The sequence below is a fragment of the Cydia pomonella genome, chromosome 7 (genome assembly GCF_033807575.1).
Source record: "Cydia pomonella isolate Wapato2018A chromosome 7, ilCydPomo1, whole genome shotgun sequence".
Lineage (NCBI taxonomy): Eukaryota > Metazoa > Arthropoda > Insecta > Lepidoptera > Tortricidae > Cydia > Cydia pomonella.
Window position 1 is genome coordinate 3,763,966 of NC_084709.1, and position 26,834 is coordinate 3,790,799.

General features: G+C 35.9%; 2 protein-coding genes across 3 annotated transcripts in view; both read left to right on the forward strand.

The window, feature by feature from the left end:
• Positions 1 to 24,916, forward strand: part of LOC133519607 (elongation of very long chain fatty acids protein 7-like) — a 54,827-nt gene extending 29,911 nt beyond the window's left edge. The window contains exons 3-5 of one of the 2 annotated variants that reach the window (XM_061853638.1): positions 9,380 to 9,454; positions 11,723 to 12,019; positions 24,553 to 24,916. In XM_061853638.1, the coding sequence (XP_061709622.1) occupies positions 9,380 to 9,454; positions 11,723 to 12,019; positions 24,553 to 24,831 (651 nt within the window). In that variant the 3' untranslated portion in view covers positions 24,832 to 24,916. The remainder of the gene's footprint in view (positions 1 to 9,379; positions 9,455 to 11,722; positions 12,020 to 24,552) is intronic. The other variant, XM_061853639.1, reaches the window with a different exon arrangement.
• LOC133519603 (cytochrome P450 4C1-like) overlaps positions 1 to 26,834 on the forward strand; it is a 185,272-nt gene that overhangs the window by 28,311 nt on the left and 130,127 nt on the right. The window lies entirely within an intron of this gene.

The following is a 26,834-nucleotide window of genomic DNA, read 5'->3' on the forward strand; positions in this document are numbered from 1 at the left end:
TAGCTGACAGCTGGACACTTTTGCAACAGTTCTGCCTATGGACCGACGTTGACCGGTCTGGCCTAGTGGGTAGTGACCCTGCCTATGAAGCTGATGGTCCCGGGTCCAAATCCTGGTAAGAGCATATATTTGTGTGATGAACACGGATATTTGTTTCTAAGTCATAGGTTTTTCTATGTATTTAAGTATTTATAATTATAATATATTATATATATCGTTGTCTAGGTACCTACAACACAAGCCTTATTGAGCTTACAGTGGGACTTGGTCAATTTGTGTAATAATGTCCTATAATATCCTTCATTCTCGATAGATCCAACCAGTAGATCCAAGATGGATCTAGTGAGAATTTTTTTGTTCGTTAGATCCAACTTCCGGCCAATGGATCTAACGAGAACTTCTTTTAGTAATAGATCCAGTTTAAATGACAAATGGATCTAGTGGGAATTATTTTTATCGCAAGATCCAATCTTGTATCAATCAAAAAATCTGTACCTTGTTAATTCTACTTGAATTAAACGATAGATCCAATATCATTGTGAGCGCTCGTGGCTTAGCATTTTCGCGTCCGGTGACGAAACTGGAGGTTCCTTCGGGATGCAACCCTCGGGTTCCTTTAATTCGGTATTTTTTGGGAAGCAACCGCCAACTTAAAATGAAACCGCCAATCGCTAAGATGAGGAGTAGATGCATAATTATTTTGAAAACGCCGAAATTTTGAAACGTAATAAATATAAGAGCCTCGGTAGAGAGTACCATTTTGTATCATTTGGCGTTGAAACTCTAGGTCCATGGGGTCCCAGCGCGCACAAGTTTTTTTTGGAGAAATTGCGAAACGTCTGGTTGACGTAACTGGTGACCGAAGAGCTGGCAGCTTCCTCGCACAACGTATCAGTATTGCGATACAACGAGGAAATGCCGCCAGCATCCTTGGTACAATGCCTCAAGGGCCTATTTTAGATATAAGCTAGTTATAGTAATCATCTGTATATAGCAATATGTATATACTAATTGTAAATAAATAATAAATTATTATTTTTAATACGAATAAATAATAGTTTATGTTTTTATACTACGTTGGTGCAATCAAGCATATGTCCCGTTAACTTAATACTCTCGTTGAGCTCTGGCAACCTTACTCACCGGCAGGAACACAACACTATCAGTAGGTTCTAGTTATTTGTGTGCGGTTTTCTGTAAGTTGGAGGCACTTTCCCAGTTGGGCTCTGTTCTAGATCTGGAATGACATCCCTACCCTACCACACAAAGCGAGATGACATTCACAGTGCCCTTACCTCTCTTTTCTTTCCTCCATACCCGGTCCAAAATCTGAAAGTTTGTTGATTGTATCTACATAAAAGAGAACATGCACTTTTGTATGAAAAATGTCTGTCTCCTTTACAGGTCGTAATTCTCAACTGGTTCTCGTGAAGTTTTAAGCTTGTCACAAAGGCTGTCTACAGCAGCTCACAGAACCACTAGTTGTAAAATTATTTTAGCCGAGCTGAATTCCAGCTGCAAAGATACATTTTACTAGATTGCTTGTTGTAACGCATTTCTAGTTCTTTTAGCTAAAGTAGCTTTATAAAAAGATGCGTATATGCAGTTCTTTACTTGGACAATATTTTTATTTATTTATTTTAAAATTTGATTAAGGCTAAAGGCCCATATTATAAATACCTTATAGACTTACATACATATGGGACATGGACAATGGGCAGTGTCCCATGGATGTATACTGTTGAAACATATGTCGATTATAAGCTATTAATCTTAGTTTTATTTTAATGTATGGCACTAACCTTAGACACAGGCGCGGATACAAGGGGGGGGGGGCATAGGGGCAATGCCCCCCCCCCCCTAAAACCCTGGCTCTCACATTACTAAATTGAGTAAATTTTATTTTCTGTGCAAAAATATATGATTTTCTCAAAATGGCCCCCCCCTAAGCCAAATCTTGTATCCGCGCCTGCTTAGACAACTTGCAGGGACAGAGCTATACAAAAAAAAAGAAGTCGCGCATATAAGCAGTTATATTTCCTTAAACGCGAGATATAATAAGTTGTAACGTATTTTATTAGAAAGAATATAAAATATACTTTATTCTTCTTGTATCAACACCAATGGTAAAGTATTTAAAGAGACACAATTTACAGTTAAAAAAAAATATATCATGTATATCACGTGAAAAGTATTTGTATAAGCTATTTTTCGTATAATATAGCTGATATCAAACGGTTGCAGGAATCGAAATAAAAACATTAAATGAGTTAATTAATTGTAGTTAATTTCGCTTTAACTTTTCTACTCAACGCTAGATGTCGCTCTAGAGCAAAATTCTACTTGACGTAAAACATTTATAAATTGCGCTAATCTCGTCAGTCTTACTCCATCATTTTAAAAAGTATAAACAGATGACCATTGTTTATGGATTTCTAAAGTAATGTCAAGATGACTCTTAATGTAACATTGTCAACTGTTTGTCAACATTAATTGTCAAAACACGCAATTTAAAATATTCAACATGGTAATTACAAAATAGCGTATTTGTAATGCGTTAGAATTGTGTCCAATCGAAAGACCCTCCATTCCATTGATCTCAGCGAGTATGCTCTTGATGACCTTCACTATTCATTGGGTAGGTCAGAAAAATCTATTATTTATTTATTTAAGGAGATTTTGTTCCTTGCCTCTACCTTCCATAGGTGGAGTGTTAATCAGTCGGCCCCTTTATATTGACAATCTTTTATAACAGTTATACCTTTTTTTTTTTTCTTTTTATTGGAGAAACAACAGAAGTATGCGACAGGATAATAGGTTACATTGTTAGGTACAAACAATATAGAGATGAACACTTACTTCCTTAAACGCTCTCACTAAAACATACATAAAATAAACGGACTTAACTAAACGGTATGTTAACATACAAGTTTACCAAGTGTTATAGACCAAGCTTATGTATATTATAATTTAGGTACTAAATTCAAATGGAGAAGAAAATAAAATCAGCAAAAAGTCGAAATTAGGTACTGATAACCAATTTGTGCAATATATTATTAAGTACATTGACAGTACCGATACTAGCAATGATGACGACACACTACTGATGAACATTGTGTTGGCCGTTGAAAATATTGAGTATTTGATAACGGAATTTGGGCCTAGTGACATTGAATATATCGATGGAAGTAAATTCTTTATTGTAAGTGTTACAAATACGACGTAAGGGGGCTCGCAAACCGGCGTTACTAGAGGTGGTGGGAACCGAGAACAAAGCATTAGAGCGCGAGCTGAATCGAGCTGGGACTCTGAAACGTATCCGCTCCAGCTTTATTCGATTTGTTACATTATTATATGGTCAATAAGTGCTTTTGTTTTTGGACCTTTTTTCATTTTGTGTATAAACGTTGACCATGATGACAAGCATCGGCTATATTAAGAGGAAAGGGGGCGGCCGCTACTCCATACAAACGTAGTCCCCATTTTCCTCTCTAGATATTGACATTCCGAAAAATATTTATTAACTAACCATAGCTCTAAAAGCAACATTTTTAGATTTTTTTATTTTTGTAAAAATTAGGCGCGAAAATCAATTTGATATATTTTTAAATACCGTAAAGTCGGGTTACATGACCCTTTTTTCTTGTATTTTTTTATATACTTCTAGATCATTACGTTTCTATCCTTGATCCGAATTTTTAGTTACGGTTAGGTGCATCTTAAGGATACGTCGGATAAGTAAACGTAAAAAAAAAGTAAAAAAAAACCTTCTGTGTATTTTTTTTTATTTTTTCATTTTTGGGCCAAAGTTGATCTTAGATGCGGGTAAGTTTGAATTGTATACTTATTTTCATACAGAAAGTCCCACTATTAATCTAAACAACAAAGAAACCCAAGAAACCTCTTTAAGGTAGGCTAGTAAATGAAACGAATCAATTTTGGATACAATATTTGACATTTATTTGAGCAAAAATCAAACAAAAATAACTTTTTCAGTTCTGAGATAGAATAAAAGTTGTTCAAATTTTAACAAAACCTTAATTAACAGCCTGTTAATGAGAATCATCATTAGAATTAGTCAACATATACGATAATAATCACCTTTATTAGTAACAAGAATATGGTAATATTTTACCTCTAAGTAAAATAAAAGTACAAAATATCAGTCAAGTAAAACTTAATACTGAAAACGTAACAAATTCTTAAATCACAGCATTTTAACGAGAATAAACGTTGGAAATAGTAGGCTAACAATTCGTTTTTGTAACTTAAGACTCACTTACACTTATTTTAAACCTATGGAGAGCAAAAACTCACAACACTCATGAAAAACTTAAAATTTAGATACCAGCACTTAATTAATTCAGTCTTTCAACGAAAACTATCATTGGATTAACGAAAACTATCAACTGATCTTCGTCTAAAATGACATAATCGTATGATTATGTCATTTTAATACGATAGGTACAATCAATGGGTATTACTTGTAGGCTAGCTACCCGCGGGCTAAAGTTCCCCGAAATGGGGGACAATGTTTACTATGATTATACTAACGAACTTTATGTTTCTAAGAAAAGACTAAATAAGTTTTTATTGTAATTGCAGTATTCTCAAAGACATGCTTTGTATCAAGATATAGGTATTAGTAAGCTAACTTACCTTATTTCGCTGTTTTTACCAAAAGTTTGCAGACACCATTTATGTACGTACGTCTCACCTCACGCTTGATCGATACTGACAAGTTGAAACCTGCGCAAGCAACTTGGAAACGGTACCACGTCGCGGGTAGGTAGTGCCATTTATGATTTTAGAGCGTAACTGCTACGATCGGACGTCTATTGGCTTTGTGGCGGGATGTTAAATCTTTTTAATTTTTTGGGACAATCTTTACCCTTAGGGCTAAAGAAACCCGGTTTTACGGTACTTCGTATTCGTACTCATATCATGTAATAATTGAAAATTCGAAAAAAAATATCATTAGCTATGGTTGACAAATTGTCTAAAAATTCAATAATGTTAATATACAGAAAGGAAAATGACCATGAGTCCACGTTTGTATGAGAAGGCGATTTCGCGCGGCGTGGGCCTGGTTTATTTTAGTGAAGTTTAAAATGTATAGCAACACGTTAGATTCATACTATTCAGGAAATCCAAAATGTCTCCTATATAGCTCCTCTATAATGCCAGCGAGATGGCCTAGGCACCATCGTTGGCTCACTACTTTTGATGTACGGACCAAAAACAGACACCGTAGCCATCCCAATGGCCCTGGCCCATTTTAGTGGACCAGTATGATGGCCCATCGTGTAGAGGAGCCAGTAGGGTTAAGACAGTCGAGCGTAATTTTGTGAATTGTGGGCAGCGTAAATCCAGCTGCAGAAATGTTTGGCAACCCTAAATAGCCAAAAAGGATAGTATCATACATAAGAAAGGGACAGCATGATTCGTCCCTAAATCGCTGTGAAACTTCTGTTTTGTAGGAAGTTTCTTTTCTGTACGGTAGTACTATTACTTATTCTGTGCCCTTACTTAAGAGGGAATCACGTGACCGTCGATAACAAAAGAGAAGACGTTTTTCCACTTCTAAATATTTTTCATTCTCCAGTATGTTATTGACAGAATGAAAGACTAGGTTTATAGGTTATCCTTTTTTTTCTAAATTTGCAAAACCAAAACAAAATCTTTTTGAAAAACGCGAAACCTAGAATATATTATGCTGAAGCGATCGACACCAAAATGAAAGTGATTTGTTAAGATTTGGTTAGTGGAAACCGTTTTCTCCCAAAATGGAATTTCATAGAAAAAATACCGTTATTTCGTTAGATTCAAACAGCTTGTCTTCCGTCTATAGGGAAGACTGCCTATTGTGACCTACTTCATTAAAAATCAGTGTGTACGGTTTTGGGAATAATATGATTCAGAGCATGCAAAATCATAGACGGCCGACATAAAAAACGCGTTATTATTGATTTTATCACATTATAGATACCCAGAATGCAAAATTATGCATGATTCGACAGCGTTGGCCGGTTCTTCTACCCGATATCTCTTTTTCCGGTGTAGTCAAAGCACAAGGTTTTATTTGTCATCAGTAGGAAATACCAATAATAAATATTTAGATAACCGGTTTTGATGTTGTACGAATTTAAAATCAACAAGGTTAATGGGTTAAGAGAACATGATTATAATTTTATGATAGGTATTGTTATGTACGTCAAATTTGTCCAATTATATATACAGTCTAGCCAAGATGGTAAAGTAAAAGTATAAAAGTAATAAGTTTTTGTCAATGATTTCATTTTTGCTGACTGTAGGTGGTGTGGTGACTTCTTTCCACAGGCAACTATTCATCGAGATTATTCTAAAAATCCCAAACACACAATTTGTTTTATCAGAGTTCTTATGGCCACCTGTTTCCATCATCAGATCAGCTCGATGGTACCATAATATTGCATTGTTACCGGACTTATGGCTCCTCTATACGATGGGCCATCATACTGGCCCACTAAGATGGGTTAGCGTGTAGAGAGGGTAGTGACGGATGGCTTATGGCGCGCCGGGATGGCGATGGGATGGCCACGGTGTCGGTTTTTCGTACTCACATCAAAGGTAGTGGTCCAGCGATGGTGCGTACGCATCTACACGTGGCCCATTCCATAGACGTGCTCTCAACCATCGCATGGCCATCTCGCTGGTCCAGCACTGGGCCATCATATAGAGGAGCCATTATGTATGCAAATTTTCAGCTTCATTGGAAGTCGGAAAAACGGTCAAATTTAATTTGCAAGATTTGACCTGTACAAACATAGATACGAGTACATACATTGCAAGTTAAATAAAAGCTTGTGTAGTACGTGTCATCCACGATGATGCGCAGATTTCTAAGGTCAATTCTATAAAATTATGACGTTTACTTAACACTTACACCGTCTGAGCTATTAAAATCGCTGGTAACTTAGCTTGGTCTGACTCTAATTAACCAAAATACCAGTTAAAGAAAATCAGAAAGTATAGAAGAAAACGTAGATAGGATTAAATATTTTTCTTTATTTCAATTATTATCAAAATGAAGAGCGTCTAAAAACATAATTGGCACAACGAAAACATCAATTTATTCTTATCCTATTAAATTGAATTAACAAAAACTAGTATAAAAAGTATTTTTCGCTAATCCGATGTTAGCTTACTTAAACGAAATTAACGAGATTAATCTCCTTTCGATCGCCTAATACAAATAGATTTTAAATCTTATGTTAAAATTGGATGGCCAATTTGCACAGTCGCCATCAGACATATCGGAGCGGCCGAGTTGCTCAAAAATATCTGAACATGCACTCTAGCGGCTTGATAATAGAAGCGTGTTCAGATATTTGTGAGCACCTTGGCCGCTCCGATATATCTGATGGCAACTGTACATACTACCTATATTTACTTAATTGTAATTAGACATTCTGAAGAACGTTTTTACAGGGATTAATTTGTTTTCTTCGCATGGTTTTTCGACGCACAATCAGTTTACGCAATAAAGGCACTTAAAGGCAGTCTTCCGTGTCTTCAGTTATATTATTAGTTATTTTAAATAGTACATTTTGCAACGAGGGGGGGTAAGTGAAATTTTGGATACGAGGGTGGCAATTCCCGACAGCCGGAGGCCGGAGGGAATTAAAGACCCGAGTTTGCAATATTCTTACCCCCGGAGTTACACACAATGTTTTTCATCACACTTGGGAAGAAAAAACTAAATTTTAAGCGAAATAATTCTTAAATACGGTGACATGTCAAAGATTCGTCCGCCATTTTGTAATTTCTTGGCTGGTGAGGCATCGAAGGCACAGACCTATTCGACATTCAGCCACGATTGAAAATTATGTAAAAATATTTGCTGCTGTTAAATTAATCAAATGAAATAATTTTAAACATAAACAAATACATTTAATTATAAACGTCGGTATTTTAAAGGTAAAACTCTTTTATGCTACTTTGTTTGTACGAATAAGTGACATAATTAAAAAAAAAACTAGCTTTTTTTTTACAATCCATAACTCCTAACGGAACAAAAAGGGGTTTTGTCCTTCAGCACACCTGCATGAAAAGATCTTTTTCGAGCAAGTGTGATGAAAATAAAATTATACTGCTATGGTAAGCAGGGTAACTATATTATTGGTCCCCGCGATACAGGCGTGCTTAGTGCGGGTCCCAAAGTTAATAAGTTATTTAGGAATTGTAAACTTTTAGTGTTAATAATATTTTTTATTTTTTTTTTTTCATTTTTCATTTTCATATAATAAATATTATAGGACATGATTACACAAATTTACTAAGTCCCACAGTAAGCTCAATAAGGCTTGTGTTGAGGGTACTTAGACAACGATATATATATAATATAAAAATATTTATAAATACTTAAATACATAGAAAACACCCATGACTCAGGAACAAATATCCATGCTCATCACACGAATAAATGCCCTTACCAGGATTTGAACCCGGGACCATCAGCTTCGTAGGCAGGGTCACTACCCACGAGGCCAAACCGGTCGTCAAACCAAAATATATAACCAAAGAGAAATAAAAAGTCATAGAGTCTATCCATACTTACATCAGTTTTGGTACCAAAACGCTTATTATTTTCGTAGTCGACATCTAGCATCGAGTAGCGGAATTATCAGTACCGCTACTTGACACTAGATGTCTCAGGTGTCGCGACCAACGAAAATTGTATTGAAAATAGACTTCCTGTTAATACGGTTATAATATTAGCTGAAAATTGTTGAGCATTAGACTTTTCGTTCGTCCCGACATCTAGTGTCAAGTAGCAGTACTGATAATTCTGCTACTCGATGCTAGATGTCGACTACGAAAATAATAACCGTATTGATACCAAAACTGACGCATGGAGTGAGCGCTCTATGCTCACTTCTCGTTTCTCTATGGTATAACTGAAAATAATATAATACACGTTTTTGTGATTTTTAGTGTTCCGTACAAAACTTTGTTCACGGAACACTTCTGGAATCACTTTGGTTTTGCAAATCGGTTATATGCGATTTTCTCAGCGACCGATTGACGGAGACAGCTAAAATTTGGAACAGTTATAGTCATTACCACCACTAATATTGTTAATAAGTCAAAACTGCTTATTTTCTATCAAGCCATACCTATTTCAAGAGTTTGGTTCAAGTTGCCTGCAAATATAGTCTAGCTTATGTGTTAATTTGGTGGAATTTACCGTTGGCTAAAACGTGTAAAAATTCAATATAAAAGACTGAAATTTTGCGTCAGTCCCCTCTTAATGCGATTCGGTAACATTTAGCGTCATATTCTGTGACTTAATCTAATATCGTAATAGTTAGTAAATAATGATGTTATATATTTACAGGGCTTAGATATTTTAAGAAGCTGGGGCCTGGTGAGTCCGCAGTGTGCCACAGAAGGAAAGGATTCACAGCATTATGTAAGTTTTTTTTCTTATTTTTTATTATTTCCTAAAATCTCCACAGTGAATTCTAATTACTACCTTTTCACACGTACTGTAAACCCACACAATTATAATCCGAAAGCTTCCAACTATTGCCCAAAACTAAATAGAAATAAATAAAATAATAATTAGAGGACATCTTACACACACTAAGCAAAGCTTGTACTATGGGTACTACGCGATGATATTTACATACTTAAAAACATAATAAACACCCATTATTAAGTAATATAAACGAGACTTAATCGCGTATTAAGTTTTAAATTTACCTCCGACGTTTCGAGGACGACGTTGTCCCCGTGGTCTCGGAGAGGACTGGCATCCTCAAATATTCCATTAAGTTATGAAAAAGTGGTATGTTTCAACTCAACGGAAAATTATAAAACAACTTGCAATTTAGTATTTATTCTTCCCAGAATAAGACATTCTTTAAAATAAAATTTTATCAAAATAATTGGCCCTTTAGTGCATTTTATATAGGGTCGATAATATTTTATATAAGAGTTAGGTATATAGTGTGTAAATCTAATACGGGTGATAATTTTACCACATATTGATTTTTTCCATGTAATCATTAATTTAAAAGTTTTTTATGTTACACTTAATTATGACCCCGTAATTATTTTTTGAAAATTTATCGAGCAGCAATGTACTGCAACATTACATTACGAGATACGAGGTTTTTATACTATCTGCCAACAAACGTTGACAGTTAATTAAAAAAGCTCGTATCTCTTTCGTTGTGTGTTGCTTTATATCGTTGGCCAAATTATTTTCTATGGTTAAAATTTTCATCGTATTTCTAAGAAAAAAAAAATCAATATACTTCTTAGGTCCTACGCTAGCCACTGTTTAAAAATTCGCCCGTATTGAATTTACACACTAAAAGCATGTGTAAGGTATTATCTGTTATTTGTTTACTTACCTCTGAATTCTTGACACTTAGCGTTAATTGTTAACTTAGTTAACAATAAACGATTATCAACCGATTGTTAGATTTGACAGACATTTATGAATAACGTAATAACTATTTTCACACAGTTCGTATTTTAACTACCGCTACAAAACATGCAATTAAGAGCAATAAAAACGCTCATATTGTTATAAATAACCTATGCTGAGAAACATAAGAACAAATATAACATATTTTTAACAAGATGTGTATTTCATATAATAACATGCAAGGGAAGACGAAAGGGAACAACCGCTTTTCCATACAATCATTATTTTTCTCTCTAGAAATTACACAGATATGTCTTTTCGTTAGATTTTTTTGGTTAATAAAAGAGATAGAAGCTTTTAAAAAATATATGAATTTTTCATTTCGCTCCTAACTGTTACACTATTCAAAAATCGAAAGAATCAAACAAAGCTATGATTAATATACAGTAAATCGTGTAAAACATTATCCATAATATCATTATCGAGAGGAAAATGGGGATTACGTTTGTCTGGAAAAGCACTACTAAAGAATGACTCACGCTAGACCGGGCCGACATAGAAAATGACGTGTCGGACGCTCCGGCTCGGCCCTGGCCCGGTCAGCTTGAGTCATCATTCTTAAAACTCCAAATATCCTCTTTCTTCTTCTTAGCCCTTTTCAATCTTTGAGATGTAAGCCTCCTTAAATTTTTGCCATTCTGGTCTGTTTTTTTTATTTATTAAAAACTGATTGGCGATTGGCTCTAGTCACACCTGATGGAAAGTGAAGACAGGGCCTAAGATGGAGCTCACCGATTCAGTAGTAACCTATTCACTCTTGCTTTAAAGAGACCGAGGTCATATTTATCAGGGAATGCAGAGGGCGGGAGCGCATTCCATTCTTTAGCCGTCCGTAACAAAAAAGAGGAGGCAAACCGTTTAGTGCGAACAAATGGAATGTGTACCACGAACGGGTGCATTCGCTCCCCACGCCTGGACGTCCGATGATGGAAAGGGGAAGGTGGGATCAGATCGTGCAATTCCTGTGCACACTCCCCGAAATGTATCCGATAGAACACCGATAGGCTAGCGACTCGACGGCGATGCTCAAAGCTCTGTAATTTTGACTTGATAGATGGGTCATCGCCAAAAAGTCTATGAGCCCGGCGCTCTATCGAGTCGAGTCGAGTATCGAGTTTTGCGCTCTATGTACCCATTTCGATCCAGCTGTTCTCTTGATATCGTCATACCAACGCATTTTTGGCTTCCCAGCTGGGCGCGACTCTCCTCAAGGATCCTCTTTAATTATAACTATATTTTCAGATTTTACGAGGAGCCTACATATATTTCCTAGCCAAAGTATCAGAACTCCTCGACACAGTCTTCTTCGTACTCCGAAAGAAGATGAACCAAGTGACGTTTCTCCATGTATACCATCACTCTTTGATGATGCTCAGTACCTGGTGCGCCATCAAATACAACCCGACGGATGCTGTGGTGTTCTTGGGGACTATTAACTCCCTGGTACATGTGGTCATGTATGGGTATTATGGGTTGTCAGCGTACCCAAGCCTGGCGAAGTATTTATGGTGGAAGAAGTATATAACGTCGTTCCAGTTGGTGAGTATTGTTTTTGGAATCGGTTTAGTAATTCTTAACCGAGTTTAACAAGAAGGCAGTTTTTATCTATTTTCCCTAGAACAGATGAATTGAAGGTGAGACAGGATTTTTTCGAAAATCAAATTGTCGATCTTTTAAAGAGTTAAGGTCCATTGTCATTACCAAGGCTCGGAAACCGGTTAATTTTCCAAACCGTTATCATGTACTTTATTTTTTTATGGAGGGTAGGCAGGCGTTTGACCACGATCTCACCTGATAGTAAGTGATGAGTTGATGACGCGGTCTACGGTGGAGCACGCTTACCTATGAGATACCTATTTACTCTAGCCTTGAAGAGATCCAGATTGTACTCATGCGGAAACAGACTCGGGCAAGGCATTCTACTCCTTGGCGCAAAAACTTTTAATTTTGGTTTCATTCGTATAACCGTTATTTTTAAACCGGTTTTTAGGAAAACATTTTTATAAAGTTCTTGTCAGATTAACCGGTTTAGAACAATAAAAACCGGTTTCTTTCTATGTCGGTGTTTTTGTTTAGGCGGTACACCGCCGGGCCGACCGGCCGTCTCGTCGCTCGTCGAATAAAGGTTGACTCACGCTACACAGGGGCAGGGCCGGGCCGGAGCTTCCGGCGCTTCGTTTTCTATGGAAAGCATTACGTCATCACCGGAGCTCTGTAGTGGCCCGGTGCGGGCTCGGACCGGAGACTAGCCGGTCATGCTATGAGCAAAAATCGGACTTCCCGGAGCCTCCGGGCCACCCGGTGACTCAATTCTTCCTTTCGGGTGATATTCCACTAGTCTAAGATCTTTGTCCAATGTGCATTGCGTCTCACTCTCTCATTAAGCAAAATGTCAGACGCAAATACACATTGGACCAAGATGAAAAACCAGAATACCACCCTTCGCAATGTGCATGCTCGGATGTGTCGGTATATATTTGCCAAAATAAGAAGGTTACAAAACGTCATAAATTTGTTTGTTAAATATGGATGGTATAGCCAATACATTACTTGGTCGGGTTATATTTTACTCGGCGCAGAGAGAAGTTAATTAACAATGACTGTCAATCTCTATATGAAACCAAATTTCTGTAAATAAAGCTACACAATTCTACATATTGCCGGTTTTGTGGAAAGCAATAAAAAAAAAGTACTTATATTTATTTTAGTCACGCTGGCTCCACATTTTACTCGAGATAGTTGATAGCGCCAGACAAGTTGCCTAAGAATTTGTTACCAATTTTAATAGTAAATGAAGTGGAATAAAAAAATGTTCAGAAGAAGCAGAGCTTTAAGAACTAAATACTGCCGTTTCGTACATATTGTCGGATTATCATATTATTGACAATGAAATAAATTATATAACAAAAGAATAACGTACTATAAGTATATATAAGTCGTTACGTAGCCGCCTGTTGTCTGCCTCTACATTTAATCAATTGTTTGTTTTTTATTTTCTTTTGTATCTTTTTACTGAGGTGTTCCAATAAAGAGTATTCTATTTATACATCTATCTATCTACGCAAGGTTTATTACAAGCGACTTAGTTAAGTATTTATTTGACCTATATATATTTCCCGAACAACGCGGTATCCGTGAAGATTCAGTCTTTATTATTTACTTTTCCATGTTAGGTGTTACTACATGAAAGTCGCGACGGTCGCAACACGGGCGACTCGGATATATACATCAAAATTATATAAGTTGCATAATGTCTTGATTTATTTTGTGAAATACGGAGGTGTTGCGGAAATGTAATTTAGTCGGATTATATTAAATGAGATATCTAGTAATGTTACTGCTTGTAAAAATTATTCATTAATGAGCATGTAGGTTATAAATTAATATAAATATACTAATTTTTTCTCATATTCCCACGTATTACTTTTCATTTCGTACGAAGTTATATATAATGAAATATCTCGTTAATAAATTTGTAGATTACGGGATACTATTTCTTTTACTTAATTTAGAGTCCAACTGATCTTCTGTAAATCTGCCTGCAGAGAGTACGAACATCATATTTCAGTGCAGTTATTGAATTACTCATAAAGGTGCCTATATTTCATTTGCAATCTGTCGTTGGCGATATTATTGCTAACTGCTCACGTACGATGCATTCTCCTGAAATAGATAGGCCATACATTTTTTCAGGCTGTAGAGAGCAGCACTAGCATGTATTATAAACCTGAGAGTAACTTATGCATACTATGCCTTAAACAGTTTTTTGACAAGTTTTCACTAAGGCATTGATGCATCAAGGCGTTTTGGTTACAGATGGTCTAACGCGAAACGAAATTTCGTTACCTATCTGCCTCTCTGTCTATCGAATATGCAAGAATGATGGAGGCAGAAACCACAATTTAGATTTTCCATTTCGCGGTAGGCCCCGTGTGCGTTAGTAACGCCCTCTACGCAGAGTTTTGCGTAATATTCCCTATTTTATGCCTATTATTACTGTAACTACTGAAATAATACAATAATACTCTTCGTATGTTTTATTGTTCTTAAATTAATGATTAAGACGTGGAACGCATAATTTCGTCAGGGGGAAGGGGAAGCCTATGTGCCTCTCTTTCGCACAAAGAAAGATCGCGCAGTGATAGAGACGCGAATAGATGAACTAATGAAGTGGTTCGCGGTTATAGCCCTTACTGTATTGTAGTATCGTAAGTGTCAGGGTGTCAGGACCATGATAGCTATTTATAACGATATAAATAGCTATCATGGTCCTGACATCCTGACGCTTACTCCCAGTTTTAGTACCTTTTTTGTATTATTTGGTACATGACATCAAAAAAATTTTACCTCGCTAAAAATCGAGAAATATTGAAAATAATGTGGTCAAAAAAGTTACAGTTAGAATAAACTTTGTATGTGCACAGTGGTGCAGCCACTCAATGTGAACCGGGCCTTCAATATAGTTCAACAGTTAATATTTTTGGCGAAAACAGTTATGTATTTTAGAGAAGTGGAAATCTTGAGCGTTTCGGGGGTTTGAAGACACGAGGGTTAAACAATTTTTTCTAACGACTGAAACACAACATTTTTTATAGTACATATGGTACTACTTTACCGCACTAGGGCGTTAATTAGCACTTTACGCGCCTATGTCGAAAATTTAAAGTGCCATATGTACTGTAAAACGTTGTATATGTACGAATAGATAATTGGCAACTCGTTTCGATTTAAAACACTCCTTTCGATCGTGTTTTAATTTACTGCCACTGGTTGTGAATAATTGAACTCGTTATGAATTAATGTATAATTACCACACCAACGCCAAAAAATATTTAAACTTCAAAATCATCACAAGTCGTCGTCGTCGTTAATTTTACATTCCTAGGTGATAAAATATTTCAAAATTTGAATGATTAAATTACTTTGCATTTCTTGTGAATAAAATGTAAGTAACTTTCCCATCCGTTTTTAAAGAATAACGGCAATACATGCGAAAGACCGACTATGACTGTTAACCACCGAATCCCAGCGCTCAAAATGTATTCCACTGATGTCATGCTTAAAACAATCCAACATTTTGAGAATAATATGGTTAGTTATAATTTTTTACCCCTCTCATTTCTTGAAAATATAAGTAATTATGTTGAAACTCAGTAAGAGTTGCTGGAGAGATGCTCTCATTTCTTGAAAATATAAGTAATTATGTTGAAACTCAGTAAGAGTTGCTGGAGAGATGCTATCTAGCAACCCTTACTGGACTTGTACTCCCTAACTATAGAGCTATTTTTTAATAAGTAAAAAGAAATGCAAAAAAGCAGTTACTTCTTTTACAGTCAAATATCCATTAACTTGATAACTTTTTAATATTTTGTGTTCTACGTTGTATCGATATATGTGTACCCGAAGTCGATAAATGAGAACTCTCTATGACAGTTCAAGAATGCCACAATAATTCCGGTCTCTGTTAATAATAGTTTGCCACCTTATTGACGTGCATTTTTACATATCAAACAAAAAATAAATAAAAAATATTGAATGTGGATACATTCATCCTCCTTAGACGTGGCTGCTACAGTCTTCACGATTTTATTTGCCGTGTGATCATCGCTTTCCAGTTGCAGCTTGGTGCCATCGAGGAATGTCCATAGTATATGAAAAAAGAAAAATGTTTATAATACCATTCATTGTATCACAATATCGACTAAGTACTACTAGAGGGCACCTTTAACCTTATTTTGGCAATGTTAAATATCCTTACAATTGTCTATTAATGATAGTTTTCAGTAAGTAGCTCATAATTGGGTAGTTTCTCCCCTACACCCTAAATTCATCCAACGAAATAAAATGTTCCGTAGGGTATACATGGTGGCCTATTTAGATCGTTCAGTATGGGAAAGTTTGAAACTATAACACATACGAAGATCTGTTCCTAGGAATCATGCCATCGATTTTCTATATATAAAGACGGGCCAATAACACCTGCTTTGTATCTACTGTTTTATTTTTGAAGATTCTATATCTATGTTATAATTATCACCTACTAAGTTTTTGAAATTAACAAAACTAAAGCTATTTTAGTCTAACAAGCATATTGTTATACTTTCTCTTTCACATATGTAAATTATTGAATGAAAAACAATAGCCCATAGGTAAGCCCATATAATATACCTAAGCCCTAACTCGTAAAATACTTGTCAAGGAGAAGTTATATTCTAATCTTCATGAACACGTTTCACCAAATAGCACTGTTTAAATGCAAATATAAAAATATACTATATGTAAAATATTTGAAGAGTTTCATCCATTATTCCTGGGATCCATTATCAGAAATAGATCTTGACTAAAATGAAGCTTAAAAAATAACTTGCAGAACAATCTCAACGAAGAAGATATCGCCAAACGTGAAATACGCGTAGTTGAGGTGTTCCGTCTGGTCTTCATCAGCAGTTCCACTTAATTAAATGTCACTCACTTTTTTAATGTAAATGCTTGATTTGTTGATACAACAACAAATATATACAGGGTGTTTATTTAGTCACCTGCAAATAATTTACGAGGTGAATAATAGGTCATACATTCCTTTGTACATCTCTACAAATTTTATGATATGAGCTCTGTTCATGGGTTCTGCTCGTTTGCCTCCTATATTTAAAAAAAATACTTCTACTTAACATAACGCCATTCCTTTGTACATCTCTATAAATCTTCTGATACGAGCTCTGTTCATGGGCTCTGATCTTATGCCTCCTATATTTAAAAAAATACTTCTACTTAACATAGCGCCATTTCTATGTACATATCTACAAATCTTAAGATACGACCTCTGTTCATGGGCTCTGCTCGTTTGCCTCCTATATTTAAAAAAATACTTCTACTTAACATAGCGCCATTTCTATGTACATATCTACAAATCTTAAGATACGACCTCTTTTCATGGGCTCTGCTCGTTTGCCTCCTGTATTTAAAAAAATACTTCTACTTAACATAACGCCATTCCTTTGTACATCTCTACAAATCTTATGATATGAGCTCTGTTCATGGGTTCTGCTCGTTTGCCTCCTATATTAAAAAAATACTTCTACTTAACATAACGCCATTCCTTTGTACATCTCTTTAAATCTTCTGATACGAGCTCTGTTCGTGGGCTCTGCTCGTTTGCCCCCTATATTAAAAAAAAAATTCTACTTAACATAGTGCCATTTCTTTGTACATATCTACTTATCCTATGATACAACCTCTGTTCATGGGCTCTGCTCATTTGCCTCCTATATTTAAAAAAATACTTCTACTTAACATAGCGCCATTTCTATGTACATATCTACAAATCTTATGATACGACCTCTGTTCATGGGCTCTGCTCGTTTGCCTCCTGTATTTAAAAAAATACTTCTACTTAACATAACGCCATTCCTTTGTACATCTCTACAAATCTTATGATATGAGCTCTGTTCATGGGTTCTGCTCGTTTGCCTCCTATATTAAAAAAAATACTTCTACTTAACATAACGCCATTCTTTTGTACATCTCTATAAATCTTCTGATACGAGCTCTGTTCGTGGGCTCTGCTCGTTTGCCTCCTATATTTAAAAAAATAAATTCTACTTAACATAGTGCCATTTCTTTGTACATATCTACTTATCCTATGATACAACCTCTGTTCATGGGCTCTGCTCATTTGCCTCCTATATTTAAAAAAATACTTCTACTTAACATAGCGCCATTTCTATGTACATATCTACAAATCTTAAGATACGACCTCTGTTCATGGGCTCTGCTCGTTTGCCTCCTGTATTTAAAAAAATACTTCTACTTAACATAACGCCATTCCTTTGTACATCTCTACAAATCTTATGATATGAGCTCTGTTCATGGGTTCTGCTCGTTTGCCTCCTATATTAAAAAAAAAATACTTCTACTTAACATAACGCCATTCCTTTGTACATCTCTATAAATCTTCTGATACGAGCTCTGTTCGTGGGCACTGCTCGTTTGCCTCATATATTAAAAAAAAAATCTACTTAACATAGTGCCATTTCTTTGTACATATCTACTTATCCTATGATACAACCTCTGTTCATGGGCTCTGCTCATTTGCCTCCTATATTTAAAAAAATACTTCTACTTAACATAGCGCCATTTCTATGTACATATCTACAAATCTTATGATACGACCTCTGTTCATGGGCTCTGCTCGTTTGCCTCCTGTATTTAAAAAAATACTTCTACTTAACATAACGCCATTCCTTTGTACATCTCTACAAATCTTATGATATGAGCTCTGTTCATGGGTTCTGCTCGTTTGCCTCCTATATTTAAAAAAATACTTCTACTTAACATAACGCCATTCCTTTGTACATCTCTATAAATCTTCTGATACGAGCTCTGTTCGTGGGCTCTGCTCGTTTGCCTCCTATATTAAAAAAAATAAATTCTACTTAACATAGTGCCATTTCTTTGTACATATCTACTTATCCTATGATACAACCTCTGTTCATGGGCTCTGCTCATTTGCCTCCTATATTTAAAAAAAATACTTCTACTTAACATAGCGCCATTTCTATGTACATATCTACAAATCTTATGATACGACCTCTGTTCATGGGCTCTGCTCATTTGCCTCCTATATTAAAAAAAATACTTCTACTTAACATAGCGCCATTTCTATGTACATATCTACAAATCTTATGATACGACCTCTGTTCATGGGCTCTGCTCGTTTGCCTCCTGTATTTAAAAAATACTTCTACTTAACATAACGCCATTCCTTTGTACATCTCTACAAATCTTATGATATGAGCTCTGTTCATGGGTTCTGCTCGTTTGCCTCCTATATTAAAAAAAATACTTCTACTTAACATAACGCCATTCCTTTGTACATCTCTATAAATCTTCTGATACGAGCTCTGTTCGTGGGCTCTGCTCGTTTGCCTCCTATATTAAAAAAAATAAATTCTACTTAATATAGTGCCATTTCTTTGTACATATCTACTTATCCTATGATACAACCTCTGTTCATGAGCTCTGCTCATTTGCCTCCTATATTTAAAAAAATACTTCTACTTAACATAGCGCCATTTCTATGTACATATCTACAAATCTTAAGATACGACCTCTGTTCATGAGTTCTGCTCGTTTAGCTCCTACTTAAAAAAAATCGATTCTACTTAACATAGCGCTGTTTCTTTGTACATATCTACCAATTCTATGATAAGAGTATGACCTCTGTTCATGGGCTCTGCTCGTTTGCCTACTATATAAAAAAAATCTACTTAACATACCGCTGTTTCTTTGTACATATATATCTACTTATCCTATGATAGGTACGACCTCTGTTCATGGGCTTTCCTCATTTGCCTCCTATATTTAAATAATACCAGACAAATGCGAGCCGGACTCGCCCATCAAGGGTACCGTAGTTTTTAGTATTTGTTGTTATTGCGGCAACAGTAATACATCATCTGTGAAAATATCAACTAACTATCACGGTTTACGAGATACAGCCTGGTGACAGACGGATAGACGTACTGACAGCGGAGTCTTAGTAATAGGCTCCCGTTTTACCCTTTGGGTACTGAACCCTAAAAAGGAACTTTTACTTATCATAGCGCTCTTTTTGGATATACTGTATAGTAATATTGAATTTACTGCTCTTCTGACCTATTTCAGTACCTTTTATGTACTTAGTACTTACCTACATACATATTAAGGTTATACAACTATTATTTCTAGAATCAAAAAATCAATACAAACAAACCTACGTTTAAAATACGTGTATATTACACGTATTTTAAAAACATAATCCTCGAAACTCGAAAGCTCCTCTTTTTGTAAATGCAATGCAAATAAAACGCATTAAACTTAATCATGACGTCACGATCAAGTATCATTTAATAAGGGGCGTTTCGTGCGTAGATAACGATTGTCAGATTTGACTCTCATTTCTAACTTTTGTATTGCTTCAATGTTATGGGTCCCATAAAGACGTTTCTTTTATAAAAACTTATTATCTAGCCTAGCCTTTTGGCAGTATTTTCTCGAGCTTTACGCAGTTGATTGAGGAAGCTGCCATACAAGACAAAAGCATTTTCAAAGCGACTTTCTCTTAGAACACCCCATCTATCCGTCTATCTATCATAATTTATTTCAGGCAACTAGCGGCCCATAGATAAATACCTTAAGATTAGCATACACATTATAAAAATATATTTTAAAACTATATACTACAAATCACATTATTTTACTGCGGCATGAAACTATTTATCATAAGACATACCCTTTGAGACTGTCTACCCATTGTTTTTGTATATGACAGCTACACATCCTTTCAGCAATGGCTTTTAGGAACTGCAAACTAATAATCTATGGCCCGCTGATTTTACCAGTGCAATCAGTCAACTTCGGGCAGCTTGTGGCATGCAGTTGGGGAGTAACGATCTCACGTACCCGAGTGTTCCTAGGGAGTTCTGTCATTCGAAGGAGGGTGGGTGGGACAGGATTATCTGCTTCTGGGTTGCCTTGGCCGGCCGGCCAGGGTGGAGTCGTTAGAGCTATAAGTTCCAAGGGTGCAAGTGCAAGACGCGAGTTGGCACAGTGGCTGTTACAGCCACTGGGTTGAAAGCGGTGCACGCCTCTCGATACCCCTGAGCCGCTCACACCAGTGTTACTCTTGAGCCATCCCAGATGTCGCTTTTTGTGTCGTCTGCCGGAAATAAAATTGTATACCGTTTTATTAGGCAGGCGTCTGGTTTTTTATCCCATAGCTCAGTGTTTAGCCCATCGCTTTCACACAATAACCTAGTTTATTTTAGATTCCAACAACTCTCAATAGTCCTTACACCCTGTCGGGCCTGCCTCTGCGTGCGTCCTATGACATGGGCAAGGGCAGCATCAGCTCGGTGTACATCTTACATTTCATGAACGTGTCAAAAGGGCCTCTACGTTAGGTTAGGGCTCGGCGCACGCTTCTCAAAGGTCCGGAGTACCATTGTTCCGTGATGGGAAAGACATACAAATTAAAATAATAATAATCGTTAATGCAATGCAGTGCTCTATTTGTCAAAGAAAATAAAATTGTTTCACACTTACAAAACATTCATTCTTATTTTTGCTTATTTTTTCATACATTAAGTATCTTTCTGTAAATAAGATCACAATTTTCTCTCTTGTCAGATTTATTTTACTATTTGAATAACATGACAGCGTCAAATGTCGTAAAAAGTATACAAGTAAAAAGGTTTAAGAAAAGAGTCCGCAACATATTATTTATTAGACCTATTAGCAAAGAATATCCTATTAGTACGGTCGCGGAAATTGATTCTTTAGCAACTTGCGGTTCAAGTAAAGGCTGTACATACTTATGGTAAGAGCTGTCCATTGTAACGTGACACGTTAACTGCTAAAGAATCAATTTCCTCGACTGTACTTACAAGCTAAGCCTAAAGTGCCATGGCAATTAATGCAAGCTTACGAATAAATACAAAAACCGGACAAGGGCGAGTCGGACTCGCCCAACGTGATTCCGTAATTTTTTTAGTATTTGGTTTTTTATATACTACGTTGTGTGCCTAAAAATTATATTTTTATACATTTGAACTTCTAAACTAAGTAGTAGCTTACCATCAGGCCGGCCACCAACGTAGTATAAAAAATACCTACTTTCCACTTTTCTCTTTTGGTTATCTTATAGTTTTTGAGTAAAATAGCTGTGACATACGGACAGACAGATAGACAGACAGATGGACATGACGAAACTGTAAGGGTTTTTGCCATTTTGGCTACGGAACCATAAAATGCACACTGTAAATTTCAACTACCTAACCCACTCGTATTATAGATCAAAAATTCCTTTTCCGCAAGAAGTAAGTAAGCCAGTAAGTAGTTTATTTTTTGTACTTGTTAGACAATTCTATCTTAGTGTACCGAACTTAAAGGTTATTTTTTTTACTTTGAGAGCGCACCACCGACATTCTTAGTGGTGGCGTATTTCTCTATAGCTGAATGTTTGTAGATGATTATCTTATATATATCGATGCTTTAAAATGTTGTGGTATTCCTACAGCCATTTTAAATATCTTCTCTTTTAAACTTAAGTTTTTCATGCATTCCTGAAACGGAACAAGTCTATGATAGGATTGATGGGAGAAAATAATGCAAAAACGCGGCATTAAGCAAAATGATCATTTGTGATTCAGGGTTAATATCTATCGGGTATCACTGAACCCCAACGGATATATTTTTGCAATACAACACAAATGCACACCTCAATAGAAGAAAATAATACTGAAAAGCAATAGGCCTGTCTACTCGCTAAGAAGCACTTAGGGCAGCTTGTGATGAGTCAATCTCTAAGTAATCTGCCTAGTTACCTACCTCAAAACGAGACCGCTTTTCCATACAAACGTAGTCCCCATTACGGATAATATTTTTACAGTACAAATGTTGCTACTTTACCGCACTAGTCCGAAAATTAGCATATTACGTTACTGTGATTTAAAGAGCCATGTACTGTAAAACGTTGTACGATACATGTGCGAATAAGTAATTCGCAACTCGTGTCGATTTAAAACACTCCCTTCGGTCGTGTTTTAATTTATCGCCACTTGTTTCGAATTTCCTATTTTTCGCACTTGTATCGTAATGTACTATTACAAAATTGGATGTAGAACGAAGGGAATATCAATATCCAGAGAGGAAAATGGGGACTATGTTTGTATGGAGAACCGGTCATCCCTTTTCCTTTTAATAGTTTAATATGCTTCGGCACATGATTATTTGAGACAATATACACGCATTGTATTTCCATTACCTTAAGCAGAGAACACGGTGGCTTCGAAAGAGTCTCGGGTCATGTGGAAATAAAGCGCTTCACATAATGTTGTGTAATTCTCCTTTTTCCGAAAGTGTCCGCGAAATGTCCAAATGCACAATTGCCCAGAGTATGCAGTATTCTCTTCATCAGCTATTATGGCAGCCAGGGCCAATATTTTGATTTTATTATTTATTTCTATATCGACTTGCTTCCCATCGAACCAATTTTTCCAATATGATTGACATTTGTGACATTTGTCATGAACAGTCCGTTATTTGGACGGCTCGGTGAGCTCGGACAGCCCGGCCCGGCCTGTCTCGCACTCGGAGACTCAACGATAGTGTCAACGCATAGAGATACTATAATATAGCGATGATGGCCCGGTCGCCCCGGCCCCGGAACGGTCCGGCGACGGTGGCGCTCCTGAAAGTCCGTGTGACGGCTCGCTCCGGTCCGCCCCGGCCCGGTCCTGGCACTGTGTAGCGTGAGTCATCCTTAAACCGGTTAGGTTACAATTAGGTTTTAAACCTTCGCGTTTTTATGAAAGTTCGAAGTAGAACCGACATAAAGAGATATTTACCGCTATTTTTAAAACCGGTTCCGAACTTTGGTTATCACATCAGGATCTAATGATGAGATCTTGAAAAAAACATGGGAATATTATATTATAGTGATTCAAATGTTATAGTAATCTGAGTATTTTTTATGGTTACTCGTGTATTTAGATCTTGAAAATCACTATTTGTTGAACTGTACCCCTAGTGTAAATTTATTCGATGGCGTAACGTGACGTACGCGTTAAGTCTCATTTTGTATGGGATTTTGAGTTTCCAAAACGTTCTGCTTGGCGCGTTGTTTCTAAATCCCATACTAAATGAGACTTAACGCAAAAGCGTACGTCATGTCACAAAATCGAATAAATTTACACTAGGGGCTCTGTAACTGCTGGTGCAGACAATAAAATATTGACATAAATATTTAAAAATATGTAGTCGTATCTTAAACAATTAATGAATAAATATTATACGACATCCTTACATAAATTGACTAAGTCCCACGGTAAGCCAAGGCTTGGTGTGTGGGTACTCAGACAACGATATCTATAATATACAAATATCTGCCATCACACAAATAAATGCCCTTACCGGGAGCCGAACTCAGGACCATCGGCCTTATAGGCAGGGTCAAATTGTCCAATTGGTCTCCGTACCCAGAAGAGATTTTTATTGTATGTATTTTTAACCATTTTCTATTTTTGTTGCAGATCCAATTTGGACTTATCACCATACAAGTCACCCTTAGCGCCTTAGTTTCAAATTGCAAGACGTCATACGTTCTGCTATTCACAATTTTCTTCAACTTAGGACTGATGATATATCTCTTCCGTGATTTCTACATTAAGGCATATACTGTAAAGAAAGTATCTGTGAAATCAGATGTGAAAAAGGAAGTTGTTGAAGATACAAAAGGATCAAAAGGTTACATAACTTCGATAATTAACGATGATGTGGGTGATCAAACAATTAAAGTTAAAGGCATGTGACGATATTATAGAGATTATGTTAGTTTAATATTATTTATTGATAAGAATTACATAAGTACTTAATAAATTGTGATACTAAACCTTTTGCAAGTTTTTCATTTGTTACATCTTAGTATTACCATATGGTATCAGTTGAGAAGGAGGGTGGCTCAACTGGACTTGGCTGGAAAGAGCTGGAAGTAATCGCTCAGGATCGCGAAAAATTGAAAATTCTTCAGCGAGTCCTATATCCCTAATGAGGGATAAGAGGATTAAATCATCATCATCGCATCTTAGTTTAATAGACACTTCAACAATATCGACTTTATGTCCTAAAGATAAGACAGCAATTCTTTTGTATTAAAATCTCAGGTGAATAAGCTTAGATTTCCTCAGAATAACGATAATTTACCAAATAATTTTTTACCTTGTGGACATTGCTACATGTTAAAGATAAGATAAAAATAGTTTATTATTCAAGTAGACATATTACAATGCGCTTATGAACGTCAAATAAAGCTACACCAGCTCTAACCCTACACCTCTGACCCGAGAAGATTTAAATCCCCCCTCCATTGGAGGAGGGTATCCCAATATGGACCGACAAGAAACTCGGTGGGACACATTTTTTATTTTTATTTAGAAGACAAACAGTCACATATACAAATGGATTTGAAGTACAATGTAGAGTACACATCTTATAATTAACATGCATTAAATAAGAAAAAATACAATTCAGATTACAATAGAAATCAAGCAATTACTTTTCTTCATACGAATTAGATAAAAAAAAATTATAATCCTAAAAAAACCATTGGGCCCCACTAGTATAATGAGAAAAGTATGACGTATGACACTTGACATATTATAATCCAAATGATACAATAATAATGACGAATTTTATGACAATACCGTACAGTCCTGTCAGTAGATTTAGGCGATGTCATAAAAGGATGCCGAATTAAATAAATGTTATTCATTTATGAAAAAAGGGGACGAATATTACTCTATAAAAAATATGGATAATATTATCATTAAATTAGATGTTTATTAACTACAACTTGATAGAATAGAATAGAATAACTTTATTTATTTGCATAGAATAAGTACATATTTTGGTGTCCACAGATGTAATTTTGACAATTTGTTGCTTATTCTGCTATATGTATATAATAATACTAGCATGCAAAAACTTTACACAATTTATTTTTTAATTACTATTGAATAACAACTTTATTTTACTCCTGGATGTTTTCGGAGAGAAAATCTTTGAGGCAATAATAATTTTTATCCAATAAGTAACAAACAAGACTTCTTTTAAATTTATTAATAGGTAGCTCCCTCATGCGTTGCGGTAGCTTGTTATACACTTTAATGCACATTGCAAAACACTGTCTGTTATATAATGAAGTCTTAGGAATACTTTCATGTACAAGACGACCTTCATTTCTCGTGCCCCTCGGAAACACAGTTTTGGCCGTCGTGAAAAGTTCCATATGGTTCTTGACGAAAATGCACGACTCCAATATATACAAAGACGGAAGCGTCAGGATCTTTAAATTTTTGAACATTTCTCTACATGACTTATAAGGGCGTGAATCACAGATTGCTCGGATACATTTTTTCTGTGCAATAAATGCTCTATCCAGACTTGAACTGGCCCCCCAAAGGATAAGGCCGTACCTCAAATTTGAACTAATATAGCCGTGATAAGCGGCTAAAGAGGCTTGTAAACCGGACGTGCGTCTCAGTCTCCTCAAAACATAAACAAACCTATTTATTTTGGAACAAACTTTTTCAATCTGTTCATTCCAGTCCAGATATTTATCTAATTTTAAACCTAAAAATGTTACGTTATCCATTTCGGCTATAGTTTTATTTTTATAGTGTATATTTAATTCTTCACTTTTGCCGAGTTTTGTATTAAATTGTACATAGTTCGTTTTCTCAACATTTATTTGCAAATTATGTTTACCTAGCCAATCAATTACAAAGATCAACATTTCATTTATTTTTCCACGTGC